At 65.4% G+C, this 13,478-nt stretch overlaps 3 protein-coding genes across 3 annotated transcripts; 1 reads left to right on the forward strand and 2 right to left on the reverse strand.

The window, feature by feature from the left end:
• Window positions 1-2,791: 2,791 nt before the first annotated feature.
• On the reverse strand, window positions 2,792-3,737 carry CHLNCDRAFT_53061 (hypothetical protein; the record flags this gene model as incomplete). The annotated part of the gene is made up of 4 exons (XM_005846756.1): window positions 2,792-2,856; window positions 2,945-3,056; window positions 3,190-3,417; window positions 3,639-3,737. 4 exons carry the CDS (start codon window positions 3,735-3,737, stop codon window positions 2,792-2,794), a joined length of 504 nt encoding a protein of 167 aa, XP_005846818.1.
• Window positions 3,738-5,389: 1,652 nt separating this feature from the next.
• Window positions 5,390-9,455, reverse strand: CHLNCDRAFT_58198 (hypothetical protein; the record flags this gene model as incomplete). Its single annotated transcript, XM_005846757.1, has 9 exons — window positions 5,390-5,853; window positions 6,034-6,167; window positions 6,309-6,386; window positions 6,515-6,544; window positions 6,710-6,850; window positions 7,071-7,267; window positions 7,305-7,453; window positions 8,764-9,168; window positions 9,360-9,455. 9 exons carry the CDS (start codon window positions 9,453-9,455, stop codon window positions 5,743-5,745), a joined length of 1,341 nt encoding a protein of 446 aa, XP_005846819.1. The 3' UTR covers window positions 5,390-5,742.
• A 1,466-nt stretch (window positions 9,456-10,921) lies between these two features.
• Window positions 10,922-11,723, forward strand: CHLNCDRAFT_13137 (hypothetical protein; the record flags this gene model as incomplete). Its single annotated transcript, XM_005846611.1, has 4 exons — window positions 10,922-11,004; window positions 11,127-11,280; window positions 11,410-11,535; window positions 11,697-11,723. Coding segments are annotated over 4 exons (390 nt in total), but the record flags the coding sequence as incomplete, so codon positions are not given.
• Window positions 11,724-13,478: the final 1,755 nt, after the last annotated feature.

Consider the following 13,478-nt stretch of genomic DNA (forward strand, 5'->3'; position numbering starts at 1 on the left):
CTCCAGGAGCGCTTCCGCCAATTCAGGTATGGCAACCCCCTCGTCAGCAGTCAAGTCGCAGGGGGCGCCGGCCGCCGCGAGAACGCGGCTAACCTGCGCTGCCCAGGGCTGCCGGGCCAGTGGCAGCCCTGTGTCCGTGTCGGCAGCCAGCGCAACGCTATCCAGCATGGCAAGACGGGCGACCCGCTCGCCGCCCATAGCCTGCAGGTTGCTCACAAAGCGTGCAACCTGCAAGGTCCAGTAGGCGGGCAGCGGCAGCTGCCCCGTCTCTGCCAGCACAATGAGGGCTGGGGTGCTGTCCCGCACACCCAGCAGCCCTCGCAGGTACTCCAGCTGTACCCGCTCGCATGCCGTCCTGCCCTGCAGAATCAGCTGCGGCGCCCAGATCTCTGCCCCGTACGACAACGTCGGCAGGACGTAAGACTTGAACGCACGCATGCTGAGCAGGGGGTCCTGCAACCCATTCTCGGCCAGGCGGCGACGCAGCAGGTGCATCGCGCGCCGCCCAGCCTCCGCCCGATACGATGCCGCCGAGGCAAAGGCCTGCCGGCAGTGCAGGTGCACGCCGAGGTATCTGAAGGTGGGGACGGTTTCCACCTCATTGCCGCCGTAGCGGAACCGCTCCTCCGTGGCAGCAGCCCCGCCAGTGGTGTACACTACCACCTGGGTCTTTTTGGTGTTAACCGTCAGGCCCCAGGCGGCACAGTAGCTCTCAAGGTAACCAAGCTGGAAACGCAGGCCTGCCGGCGTGGTGGCCAGCAAGGCCTGGTCATCAGCGTAAAATAATGGATCCAGCGACATGTGCCGACCTTTGCACTGCCCAGCTTGGCAGGCAGCAGCAGCCGGCAGCAGCCACGAGGCCACATGCACTAGTGCAGCATGCGCAGCAGCTGCCAGCCGGCAGTGCCGCCGTGAGGCCGGCAGCCAAACAGGTAACTCACGTTTGAGTTCGCCCCAGCCAAAGCATACACCAAAGAAGCCGGATATCTGTGTGTTTTGCGCCAGGTTAACAAGGTTATTCAAGAAGGCATCGTTGGCCGTCGTGCTGCTTTTGCAGCCGGTCGCCAAGCACTGCGTGAACACTGCACGACGGGAAGGAGGGAGCAGCGGAGAAGGATGGAGTAGTGGGTGCAGGGAGGCAGATTTGTTTTCCCTTCTTTCTTGTTATACTCTCCGCCTTACCTCCATTGGCAAAATCCAACCATGGAATACAGCCCTCGATCTTGGCCGAGATTTGGAGGATGGGCGCTGGGGGGAGGGGGAAGCCGCACGAGAACGACAGGCAGCCGTAGCCCGCCTTGAATGCCTTCTCGGCGTTGTTGCGAAGCAGGTAATCTATGAAGCTCTTCCCGTTGTAGCAGTCAAACTCCTGCGCATTCATTCATTCAGCACACAGCCCGGCCGCCTCTTGCTCGAGGGCGGCCCACTTTGGCCTGGGCAGCCCGGGCCGCCCTCCCCCCCGGGCGCATGTTCGGTGTTGGAGGGGTGTGCCCAGCGATAGGGGGCCCCTGAAGGCATGCGCCGAGGCCGGGAAGCGTGGTTCGGCGCTGCTGCACGCTTGGCGATTTGACCAGAACCACGTGCCGCCGAGTTGCGGCCGCAGTTTCCGGCCCACGGTCTACGGTCGCAGCCACGGGACTCGGCGGCACGGCGTTTGGGCCCAAGCTTGCTGCCGCCGCCGCCGTGCCCGGGGGGCAGCGCGGCGGCGGCGGCGGCACGCTGCGACGCCCCCGTGCTGCCGAGCTGCGGCCGTAGTTTCCTGCCAGAAGCCCACGGCCACAGCCACGGGACTCGGCGGCACGGGGTTTCGGTCCACGGCTTGCTGCCGCCGCCGTCGCAGGGGTGCTGCCTGCGGCGGCGGCGGCACGGCGTTTGGGTCCACGGCTTGCTGCCGCTGCCGCCGCCGCAGGGGTGCTGCCTGCGGCGGCGGCGGTAGCGCACGTGGCAACCCCCCGCGTTTCCTTGCCTCCCATCCACCGGACCCCGTCCTGCGCTTCACTTTGTTTAGGGAGGGGCTGCTCACTGCTCATTGCTCATTGCTCATCGCACACTGCTCAACGCTCATTGCCCTATATCCCACCCAGCCGCAGGACTCCACTGCCGCCCGCGCCCCGCCCCATCTGGCCGCTTGCGCGCCCCATCCCCCCTCGATGGGGCCCGCCCACACCGGGGCCTCCCCCCTCCCGCCCACTGCTTTCTCAACGGCCCCGAGCCGGGGCTGCCCTCATTGCATACATAGTGCGCCTTTCCCTGCTTTTCTAGTGACCTAGCGTTCCGCACTGCCGTTTGGCCAGCCCATGCTCCCGTACCGTTGCGTTTCTCCCCAATGCGCCATGCCACTTTGCCAGTCATACACACGTTTCGATGCGTGCCCTGTCAGCTGCTTGCGTTGCATGTCGCCTTGCTCCACCCCTGTTTTATTGCTTTCTCTGCTTTCGCCCGGTTCCCGTCCCGTTTCGGCGGGGAGTCTATGTTGCAAGCTAGTTCTTGCTTTACCAGACTTTAAGCCCACACAAGCACAAGCAAGCTTGAGGCTGCGGGAGTTAGCGCCACCGGCGCCACGCCGCGTGGCAGCACCCTCGCGCAGGCCACGGCGCGGTCCCTGGCGTGCCACGCCCTGCCGGGCGAGAGGCCGCGGCTAAGAAAGGCCTTCTTTGAAGGCGCTGGAGCTAGTGTCTAAACCCTCCGAGAGGGCACAGGTTCGATTCCTCCCATGTCGAAACTTTGTGAGGACAATCGCGGCATAGCTGACCGGCTCAGCGCCAATCCAAGCCAATTCCTTCGGGAACGCCTAATAGAATCGCCAAGGCTTCGGCACAGGCCTCCCCGGGACCCATTCACTACTAGTGGGGGGTACTGCACTTGGCGCGTCGGGCAGATCAAATAATGGTCTAAAGCTAGACGTTAAAACCGGGAAGTTAAGCTTGTGGAGGCTCTTCCCCACCTTTACCTTTACCTAGAGGCACCATGCGCTTGAGCTTACGCTCCATCTCCAGGTGGGCCATGGCGGAGGCGGTGGGGAAGGGGATGGTGCTGTTGCACATGGCAACCTTGACCTGAGGAGCAGCAGTAGCACAAGGCAGGAGCTCAACAGATGGGAGGTGGAGGCAACCCACTGCTGCCTGTCTGTTGCACCCAACTAGAGCAAGTGAATGCTACGGGCCCAGCTGCACTGCAGCAGCCACCCACCTTGCGGGACAGCCCCATGAGGCGGACCTCCTTGCATGCGGCGGCGCGTGTCTTGCCCATGGGCTTGGCCAGGGAGGGCGGGATGAGCAGCGGGTTCTTCTGCATCAGCTTCACCACCCGTGCCTCGGTGAAGTAGCCGGCCACCTCGCGAGCACTGGCCGCCGCCGCAGCAACCTGGCTGTCCGGCACCGTGCGCCGCCCGCGGGCCATGGCGGCGGAGCCCTTCATCTCAGGGCCGCGCAGGCGGGCCAGGCGGCGGCCCCGGCGCCGTCAACAATCCAGTCGGGGCGGTCAGAGCCTCCTCCAGGTTTCCCAGAAGCTCGATGGTGTCCTCAAGCAGGAGGCCCTGCAGCACCGTGAGGGGGGGGGGCTAGCCCTGCCCAGGACGGAATGCTGCCTGCAGCATATGCTGGCACCACACAGCGCCAACTCCACGGCCCACGCCCAACCTGGATGGTTGTTTCATTGTCCTCCAACGGGGCGCATTGGCATGCCGCCAGGAAGGCCAACAAGGCGAGGGACAGGCCCAGGTGGCGGGAGGCAGGCATGGCAACGAGTGCAAGGGTGCCCACAATTCCGCTGCAGACACAGTTTGTGTGGGCCGCAGACTTACTTGAAACTGCCTGGAAGGAGCTACCCTGCAGATAAAGCAGTGACAACTCAGTCCCACCTGGCTGGACGCCGGCGCCGGCGCCGCGCCGCCTCGCAGCGGGGGGCATAGCATGGGCACTATGACCATGGCATGTGCTTGCTTGAGCGGGTTTACAGTCCGTATGTTAGCAAGATCAAGCTTACAGCACAGACTTTAGAAAGTCATAGAATTGGGTGGGGCTGGAATGGCAGCATACAAAGCAGGTCAGCTGACAGGCACTGGGCTGGCAATGTGTAGGCTGGCAAACTGGATGCAAGCTGTGATGTAGAGCTGGGAAAAACCTGTAGCTCAATACAAACTGGTTGTGGTGGGGAGGGAGGGATGGGTCATGGTGGTGCGACTGGCAGAGCGGAGGTGTCGGCTTGCCAGTGGTGGCGGCAGGCGGCGGCAAAGGCAACGACGTGGGCCGGGGGTTAAATGAGGAAGCGGTGGGGAGGCGGGGGCTCAGAGAACAGGTCGGGGAACCGGAGGCGCAACGGGGCGTACAGCGGGCAGACGAGGAGCATGTGGGGGGCATCCTCAATGCCGTCGCGGCAGTGGGGGCAGACTCGCTCCTCTCGGGGGTGCCGCAGCCAGCAGCCGATCTCTTCGGCGCCCCAGTGCGACCCGGTGCGCAGCTGCGCAAGCGCCTCTCGGGCCTGCCGCCGCCGCACTGCGTCCAAGTAGGCCTTGCGCTGCCTGGAGCTGCGCCAGCTGGCGCTGCCAACGTCCCCGAGCTCGCCCAGGCCAATAGGCGCTGGCTGGTGCAGGTCCAGCTGCATGCCGACCGCCACAAGACCGGCCGCCAGCTGGGCAGCCCAGGACTGCTGTGCCAGGGGGTGGGCGCCATCTGCGAGTTGCACGCTGGACAACAACACTTGCTGCAACAGGCTGCCGGGCCGCTCATCCCGCGTCTTGTTCCAGAGTTTGGAGCCCTGCCCGCCGCAGCCAGCGCTGCCACAGCGGACATTCGCAGTCTCCGCAAGGAGGACCGCATTGGGGTGCTCTGCCGTACCCCCAGCAGGTGGCGTAGGTAGCTGAGCTGCAGCTTCTCGGCCGCGCTGCCAGCACTGCCACGTTGGCGGCACGCCGCTTTGGCCGCCAGCTGCACGGCCCACACCTCAGCACCATGGGACAGCACCGAGTCCACCATGGTGCCGCAAAGCCGCAGCTAGATGGGCGCCGCCTCAATGCCCACCTCTGCGTAGCGGGGCCGGCAGTTGTGCACTGCCAGGCGCGCCAGCTGTGCCCGGGCTGGCACTGCTGCCCCTGCCAGGCAGGTGCTGGAGTGGAAGCGATGCCGAGATACTTGAAGCTGGTGACTGTCCAGTCCTGTACTGCGGCCAGCTGCTGGCCGTCGAAGGAGGGGCCTGCCGCCGCAGCTGCCTGCTGTGCTGCCTTCTGGGTCCGCTGCCCGTGAGCAGCATGAGCTTGGTTTTGGCGATGTTGACGGTGAGGCCCCACCCAGCAGGCTGCCGGCAGTACTGCTGAAGCAATACCGGCTGCCGCCGCCTGCTCGTTTGTCCATGGCGGAAGCTGACGCAACCCCTTTTTGCGGTATGAGTGAATGAAAAAGCGTAAATTACAACGAGTTAAACTGTAAATTACAAAGCAAACAGCAGAGGGTGTTAATACAGGTGTTCATAGGTGTTCTGAGGTGTCTGAAAGGAGAAACTATGCAAACTAGTGACAAAAGTGCAGGTTCATTGCAAAAGTGCAGGTTGCTTGAAAGGGGTTACGTTCCGTATGTAAGCAGGCTTGGGGCTGAAACGGCAGCATGAAAGGCAGGTCAGGTCAGGCTGACAAGAAAGAAAGAAAGAAAGAAAGAAAGAAAGAAAGAAAGAAAGAAAGAAAGAAAGAAAGAAAAGGCACTGGCCGGCGATTGAGCCATTAAGCGATTGAGCTACTCGGCAATTGAGCTGTCAGAAGCTCTTGTCGCAGGCTGGCAGTGGCGACTGAAGGATCTTGATGGACCAGCTGAGGCGGAAGAAGAAGAAGTTGATGCCGGCTTTGAAGAAGATCTCGCCGTCAAACTGCAAGCGGAGGGAGGCGGCGGGCCAGTCAGCGATCCTGTGCGCAAACACAGGCGGCCCAGCGAGGCAGCCGCTGCCAGGCGGTGCTGCGCACTCTGAGCCTCCCTGCCTCCTGCCCTGCTGCTGCATGCCATGCCAGGGAGTCCCTGGGTCTGCAAATGCGCCATGCCCCAAGCTCACCGGGTCCCATGCACAGAAGTCCTTGCACTTGAGCTCGTGGTTGTAAAAGCCCAGATTTCCGTAGTGTGCAAGCTTGCAGATTGCGCTCTCGGAGCCTACACCGTACTGAAATTTGCCGCCAAACTGGATAGAGCCTGCAGGCATGGTGGGCCGCGGTCAGTATGAGGTTGTCGCCACTAGTGCCACGGTAGCTGCGCCGACCACGCTGAGCAGCGCAGGGTGGGCTGCACGTTGCATCAGCGCACAACAGGGGCCACCAGCCCAGAGGCACTCACCAACGACAAAGCTCAGCTCCTGTGCCAAACCCAGCTGCTGCTTCATCGGCCAGACAGTCAGCTTGGGTCCCAGGCATGCTGCAACACACGGCGCAAGAGCGTGCGCAAATGAGGCTCCCAGCCGGCTGCGCACAACAGGCATACACGGGGCATGCGGCAGCAAGGCAGCAAGGCAGCATACTGGCAGCAGCAGCACCAGCGCCTACCGTCTTTGAACCCGAACATCTCCAAAATCACTGCAAAACAAACAGCAGAGGCATGGGACAGCAACGATTTAGTCAGGGTGGGACAGGCAGGCATGTGGCTCATGAGATGATCTGCAGGCAGCTGCCGCAACAACAGCAATAGGTCTGCAGTTCTGGGCTACCCAGCCCCTACCCAGCATGCGTATTACAACTCACACTTAAGTTCCCCCCAGCCCACGCATACACCAAAGAAGCCGGATATCTGTGTGTTCTCCGCCATGGCGACGAGGTTATTCAAGTAAGCATCGTCCTCCGCTGTGCTGTTTTTGCAGCCGATCTTCGTGCACTGCATGAACACTGCACGAAGGGAAAGAGGGAGCGTCTGTCCGTGTGTTACACCCATAAGGAGCAAATGAATGCTACGCGCCCAGCTGCGGTGCTGCAGCTGGAAAAGGTGAAGGCACCATACACAAACGGGGAGAGAGAGGGGAGGGGTGGGGTGCAGACAGAGCAGGGGGGAGAGCAGCGCACGCTGGGGAAATTCCAGGAGACCCTTTCTTTTGGCACGCCGGCGCACCTCCATTGACGAAGTCCAACCATGGCAGACAGCCCTCGATCTTGGCCGACACTTGGAGGATGGGCACTGGGGGGATGGGGAAGCCGCACGAGAACGACAGGCAGCCGTAGCCCGCCTTGTATGCTTTCTCGGCGTTCTTACGAAGCAGGTAATCTATGAAGCTCTTCCCGTTGTAGCAGTCAAACTCCTGCTTGAGGCTGCGGGAGTTGGCAGCACCACGTCGCGTGGCAGCACCCTCGCGCTGGCCACGGCCCGGTGCCTTGCGTGCCACCGTCCTGCCGCGCGAGAGGCACCATGCGCTTGAGCTTACGCTCCATCTCTAGGTGGGCCATGGCGGAGGCGGTGGGGAAGGGGATGGTGCTGTTGCACATGGCAACCTTGACCTGAGCAGCAGCAGTAGCACAAGGCAGGAGCTCAACAGACGTGAGGTGGATGCACTGCTGCCCCTCCGTTGCACCCAACTGGAGCAAGTGAATACTACGGGCCCAGTGCACGGGGATCGGGGAGTTTGGGCCGTTTGATGGGATTCATTCATTCAGCACACAGACCGGCCGCCTCTTGCTCGAGGGCGGCCCACTTTGGCCTGGGCAGCCCGGGCCGCCCTCCCCCCCGGGCGCATGTTCGGTGTTGGAGGGGTGTGCCCAGCGATAGGGGGCCCCTGAAGGCATGCGCCGAGGCCGGGAAGCGTGGTTCGGCGCTGCTGCACGCTTGGCGACTTGAACAGAACCGCGTGCCGCCGAGCTGCGGCCGCAGTTTCCGGCCCACGGTCTACGGCCGCAGCCACGGGACTCGGCGGCACGGCGTTTGGGCCCAAGCTTGCTGCCGGCGCCGCCGTGCCCGGGGGGCAGCGCGGCGGCGGCGGCACGCTGCGACGCCCCCGTGCTGCCGAGCTGCGGCCGTAGTTTCCTGCCAGAAGCCCACGGCCACAGCCACGGGACTCGGCGGCACGGCGTTTCGGTCCACGGCTTGCTGCCGCCGCCGTCGCAGGGGTGCTGCCTGCGGCGGCGGCGGCACGGCGTTTGGGTCCACGGCTTGCTGCCGCTGCCGCCGCCGCAGGGGTGCTGCCTGCGGCGGCGGCGGTAGCGCACGTGGCAACCCCCCCGCGCTTCCTTGCCTCCCATCCACCGGACCCCGTCCTGCGCTTCACTTTGTTTCGGGAGGGGCTGCTCACTGCTCATTGCTCATTGCTCATCGCACACTGCTCAACGCTCATTGCCCTATATCCCACCCAGCCGCAGGACTCCACTGCCGCCCGCGCCCCGCCCCATCTGGCCGCTTGCGCGCCCCATCCCCCCTCGATGGGGCCCGCCCACACCGGGGCCTCCCCCCTCCCGCCCACTGCTTTCTCAACGGCCCCGAGCCGGGGCTGCCCTCATTGCATACATAGTGCGCCTTTCCCTGCTTTTCTAGTGACCTAGCGTTCCGCACTGCCGTTTGGCCAGCCCATGCTCCCGTACCGTTGCGTTTCTCCCCAATGCGCCATGCCACTTTGCCAGTCATACACACGTTTCGATGCGTGCCCTGTCAGCTGCTTGCGTTGCATGTCGCCTTGCTCCACCCCTGATTTATTGCTTTCTCTGCTTTCGCCCGGTTCCCGTCCCGTTTCGGCGGGGAGTCTATGTTGCAAGCTAGTTCTTGCTTTACCAGACTTTAAGCCCACACAAGCAAGCACTACACAGCAGCAGCCACCCACCTTGCGGGAGAACCCCATGCGGCGGACCTCCTTCTTGCACGCGGCAGCGCGCGTCTTGCCCATGGGCTTGGCCAGGGAGGCGGGGATGAGCAGGGGGTTCTTCAGCATCAGCTGCACCGTGGCAGCATGGATGAAATAAACAGCCACCTCCCGAGCATCAGCCGCCGCCGCATCAGCATGCCCAGCCGGCACCGTGCGCCGTCCGGCCGGCCCAGCGGCCGAGCCCATCATTTGCCCGCCGCGCAGGCGGCCCAGACGGAGGGCCAGGCCGCGAGCCGTGCCGGATGCTGCAGAGGCAGGCCCTGCCGCCGAGGCTGAGGCGCCCTTAAGCTTGCTGGCGGCCTGGCTGGTCAGCGCCTTGTCCAGATTTCCCAGCAGCCGGATGGTGTCTTCAAGGAGCAGGCCCTGCAGCAGGGGGGGGGGGGGACGTTGGAGAATGGATGCGTAGGCGGAGTTGGGGCTTGCTGGATGATGACGTCGAACGATTGAGACCGACCGCAGGGGATCGTTTAGCTGCTGCAAAGAGGAATAATTCGGGGGCCGGCCACAATGGTCAGTGGTCGCCAGCTCGGCAGGCGATTGCCACCACTCCTCACCTGAATGGATGTTTCATCCACCGACAGAGGAGCACATTGGCACGCAGTCAGGGAGGCCAGGAGGGCCAGCGTGAGGGCCAGGCGCGGTGAATGCATGGTTCGTGTGCTTACAAGTATCGTGTGGTGGGTACCGTCGATACTGCAGGCCGGAAGACTCTGCTATTGATCTGTTGCAAGCGAGCTAATGCCAGAGGGCGAACAGAGCGCTTTATACACCTCCACAGGGAATATCCTACCCCGAGCTTGCCAGCAAACCGACTGGTCGGGCCACCTGGCGTCATCAGCGCGCTTGTTCGCTGCAGCGAACATGTGTAAGTTTGTGGGGATCTAAAACCACCTCCTTGAGTGGTGCTTGCCCTGCCACACCCCCTGACATTCAATACATGCTCGCCTGGCTTTGCGCCGCCCCGCTGACATGGCGCCAGTGGAGGCTACTGTCGTTCCGACAGGTCGGAGAAAAACCAGAGGCCTGTTGATCACCAGCAAGTAGAATTTTGCAGCTAGCGTTTTATTGAGCCCCACCGCAGCTGTGTCTCGAAACCTGCAAATAATGCTCTGTTTGTGAGGGCAACAGCAGGCTCCTGGCATCCTAGTGCGCTCAGCGTGGGCGATTGGGTCCAGGCGTAGGGGGCAGTGTGCGATTTGCCCGCGCCAGTGGCGGAAGCGGCGCCTGGCGGCGGTCTGTCTGCCGCCCACCAGTGCGCACGGCTTGACCATGCAGCCCGAAGGCACAGCCACGGTCGATGTCATCATTGTGTCGCACCAGGACGGCCCTGCTGCCTCCACCGACTGCGATGAGGAGATTGCTCGGCTGCTTGAAGAGGAGGAGCTGGCGGAAGCACCAGAGCGGACGGGTGCTGCCAGCAGCAGCGCCCCAGGAGCGGCAGGAACCAGCAGCGGCGCGGGCGCCGGCTCAGCGGCTGCAGGCGCAGAGCCTGGCGCGCCGGCGCCCTCGGCGCCGCCGCTGCCGGGCGGCCCGGCGAGCGCATGGCAGCAGGAGCTGCGGGAGCCGCCGCCGCCAGGTGCCGAGGCCGGTGGCAAGGCGCCTGCAGACGATGAGCAGCTGGCTCGCAGCCTGCACGATCAGGAGCTGCGGGGGCTATCCCAGGAGCAGCAAGGTGAGGCCTGGCCTGCCCGGTGCGACGTGAACAGGAGCGCTTCGCGCTGCGTTGCCCGCCCTCAAGCTACAGCCTCGCCCTCAAGACCGCCTGGCTTGATGCGCCCTTGTGCCTGCCTGCCACCCGCCTGGCTGGTCACCTGCCGCAGACCGGCTGACCAGGCTGCCGGCGCTTCTGACCGACTCGCCGCTTGTGCGCACGCTGTCGGACAAGCTGCTGCAGAGCATGTCGCTCGTCAAGGTGCGCTGCCACCTGCTGCTGTGCTGGCCTGCATCGTTTGAACAGATTAGGGCGCCATCGCCTGCTCACCCCTGCTGCCCTGCCCCCCCCTCAAGCCGGCTGCAGCTGCTGCCGCAAGTCAACAGCAGCATCGCCGCGGCTGCGGCCGCCGGGGAGCAGGAAGCCGACCCCGTGCGTGCGGGGCGGGCGCGGCTGGAGGAGCGGCTGCGCCTGTATTGCCTGGTGGAGCGCAGGATCAAGGGCGACGGCAACTGCCAGTTCCGATCCCTGTCGGACCAGCTGTTCAGGTGTGGGGCTGGGAGAGGCGAGCCAGCGGCACGGCACAGAGCGCAGCCGTGCACCTGGTGCTGAAGGCTGGGCCCGCGTCTGCGCCGAGCGCCCCATGCCCCGCTGCGCCGCCGCCGTGCAGGACGCCGCGGCTGCACGGGTTTGTGCGGGAGCGGGTGTGCAAGCAGCTGGCCACCGAGCCGCAGCGCTACTCTGGGTTTGTGCCTGGCGGGTACCAGCAGTACTGCGCTGACATGGCACGCAGCGGGACCTGGGGGGACCACGTCACGCTGCAGGTGTGGGCAGGGGAGCTGGGGAGGCACGCCGCACGCCCGATGGGGAGCCTCCGCGCAGCGCATCCAGGCCTGCTGCTGCCCAGCGAAGCCTCATGCACCAGCATGCCTGCCCGGTGGCCCGCCCCGCAGGCCGCCGCCGACCACTTTGGCCTGCGCATCTTTGTGCTCGCCTCCTACCACTCCTCGGCGGTGCTGTGGATCGACCCGCAGGAGCAGCGCAGCCGCCGCGTGCTGTGGCTGAGCTTCTGGGCGGAGGTGGGCGCACCGGCGCCTGCGCTGCTGGCGCCTCGCCGCTTTCCCAACCCCAGGGGAACAGCTTGCACAGAGTGCCCTGCATCCCCTCCACCTGCAGCCCCCAAATGCATGCTTGGGTGTCCCTCAGCAAAGACCACAGCGCCCCCAGCGCGTGCCTGCAGGTGCACTACAACTCGCTGTACCCCGAGAGCGAGCCGCCGCCGCCGCTGCCCGACGACAAGCTGCTGGGCAGCCGCCGCCTGCACAGCCTGCTGTTCGGGCCGCGCTTTCTGGTGTAGCGGCCGCCGCCCCGCTGCACTTGTGCCCACTTGTGCCCACTTGTGCCTGAGTTGCATGTGTATACTTCCCCTGGCTATCCCTGGATTGTTAACTGCTTACACCTCTGGATCCGAGAAGAGGGGGCAAGGAATAGTCTCTGGTGGCAAAAGAAGAAAAGAACTGTCGGGGCGCGCTGCCGGATGGCCGGCAATCAAATGCCAGGGGGGCCTGCCGTTGCGTGGAAAACTGGTGGTGGGAAGCGGGCGTCGAGAAGGAGATGATTCGAGGCGTGAGGGGTTGGGCGCTGTACGAGAGAGGGGCCCGCCAGCGGAGCGGCGGGGCAAGGATGTGCGGTGCGGCGGGCAGGGCAGCAGGGGAGAGGGCAGCGGGAAGCACGAAGAGGGGCGGTACATTCTTTTTGTAGAGCTTTGTAAGGCGATAATTGGGGTCAAGAGGTGTGATGGAACAGAGGGGTGCCTGCGGGGGCGGCTGCTCCCGCAGCAGGGCGTGCTCCCTGTGGGGCCGCCCAGGCAAGGCACTGTGTCAGCGGTGCTACGTACGCGTGGGTCAAACCGAGCAGCCAGGGCGGCGCCCCCCTCGCTCGGGGGGCGGGCGCGCTGGGGGAGTAGAGGGCGGGGGCAAAGAGGGCGCGGCGCGGCGGGCGGGCCTTTATATCGTCACCGTTGGCTGCCGCCGGCCGCGCCATGGCTGAAAGAAGCGGCAAATCAAAAGGCGCACAAGGGTAGGGTAGAATAGGGTGTGGTGTGGTGGAGCGGCAGCGGAGGGCAAGCACTGCGTGCCGGCCCTCGCCAGCTGCCGGCCGCGGGCGCGGCTGCTGCTCACGGCTGCCGCTGCTCCTGCTGCGGCACGGCGCGCTCCTCGCCCGCCTGCTGTAGCGCCTCGCGCGGCGCCACCAGCTGCATGGCCCCCTCCTCCGCCAGCACAGGAGACAGGCGCTGGTGCGGCGGCTGGCCGGGGCGCTTCAGCACCAGCGGGCGCACCGCCAGCCCCTTCCAGCGCGCGGCGTCGGCGGCGGGCGAGCTGGCGCCCCGCCGGCCGTCGCCAGGCTGCGGCACAGCGGCCTCAGCCTCGTCTGAGCTTGGAGGGCTGGCGGAGGCCTCCGGGCTGTGCTCCGCGGCGGGGGTGGCGGCGGCGCCGCCGCCGGCCGGCGCCGCGCCGGCGGGGGACAGGGAGGCGGCGGTGAGGCCCGCGGGGCGGCGCGGGGCGCTGCCGTCCGAGCTGGTGCCCGAGGCGGGGGCCTCGCTGTCGCTGATGGGGGCGGTGTCAGAGGCCAGGCGCTTGGGCGGGGGCAGGCGCAGCGGGCTGGCATCCGAGGCGTAGGCCGCCGCGGCAGCGCCCGCCTCCTCCCCCTCCTGCTCTTCCTGCTCTTCCTGCTCCTCCTCCTCCCGCTCCCCTGCCTCCCGCCGCCCGCGCCCCTCGCCCTCGCTGCCGCTGCTCAGCTGCTCATCGGATGCCAGGTCAGCGTCCGACTCCCAGCCGCTGCCGCCGCGGTACTCTGCGGTACAACAAGAGGCACTCAGAGGCGGGCCGGCGACTTGGGGCCCCTCCCTTCATGCCTGATCATCAGCTTCATGCCGCAGCGCGCACAGCGCACGAGCACATGCAGCCTGCGTTGCCGCGGGGCGGGGGCGGGCAGCTGCACGGCAGCCGCCGGGCGCTGCGCG

This window comes from Chlorella variabilis (assembly GCF_000147415.1).
Source record: "Chlorella variabilis unplaced genomic scaffold CHLNCscaffold_13, whole genome shotgun sequence".
Lineage (NCBI taxonomy): Eukaryota > Viridiplantae > Chlorophyta > Trebouxiophyceae > Chlorellales > Chlorellaceae > Chlorella > Chlorella variabilis.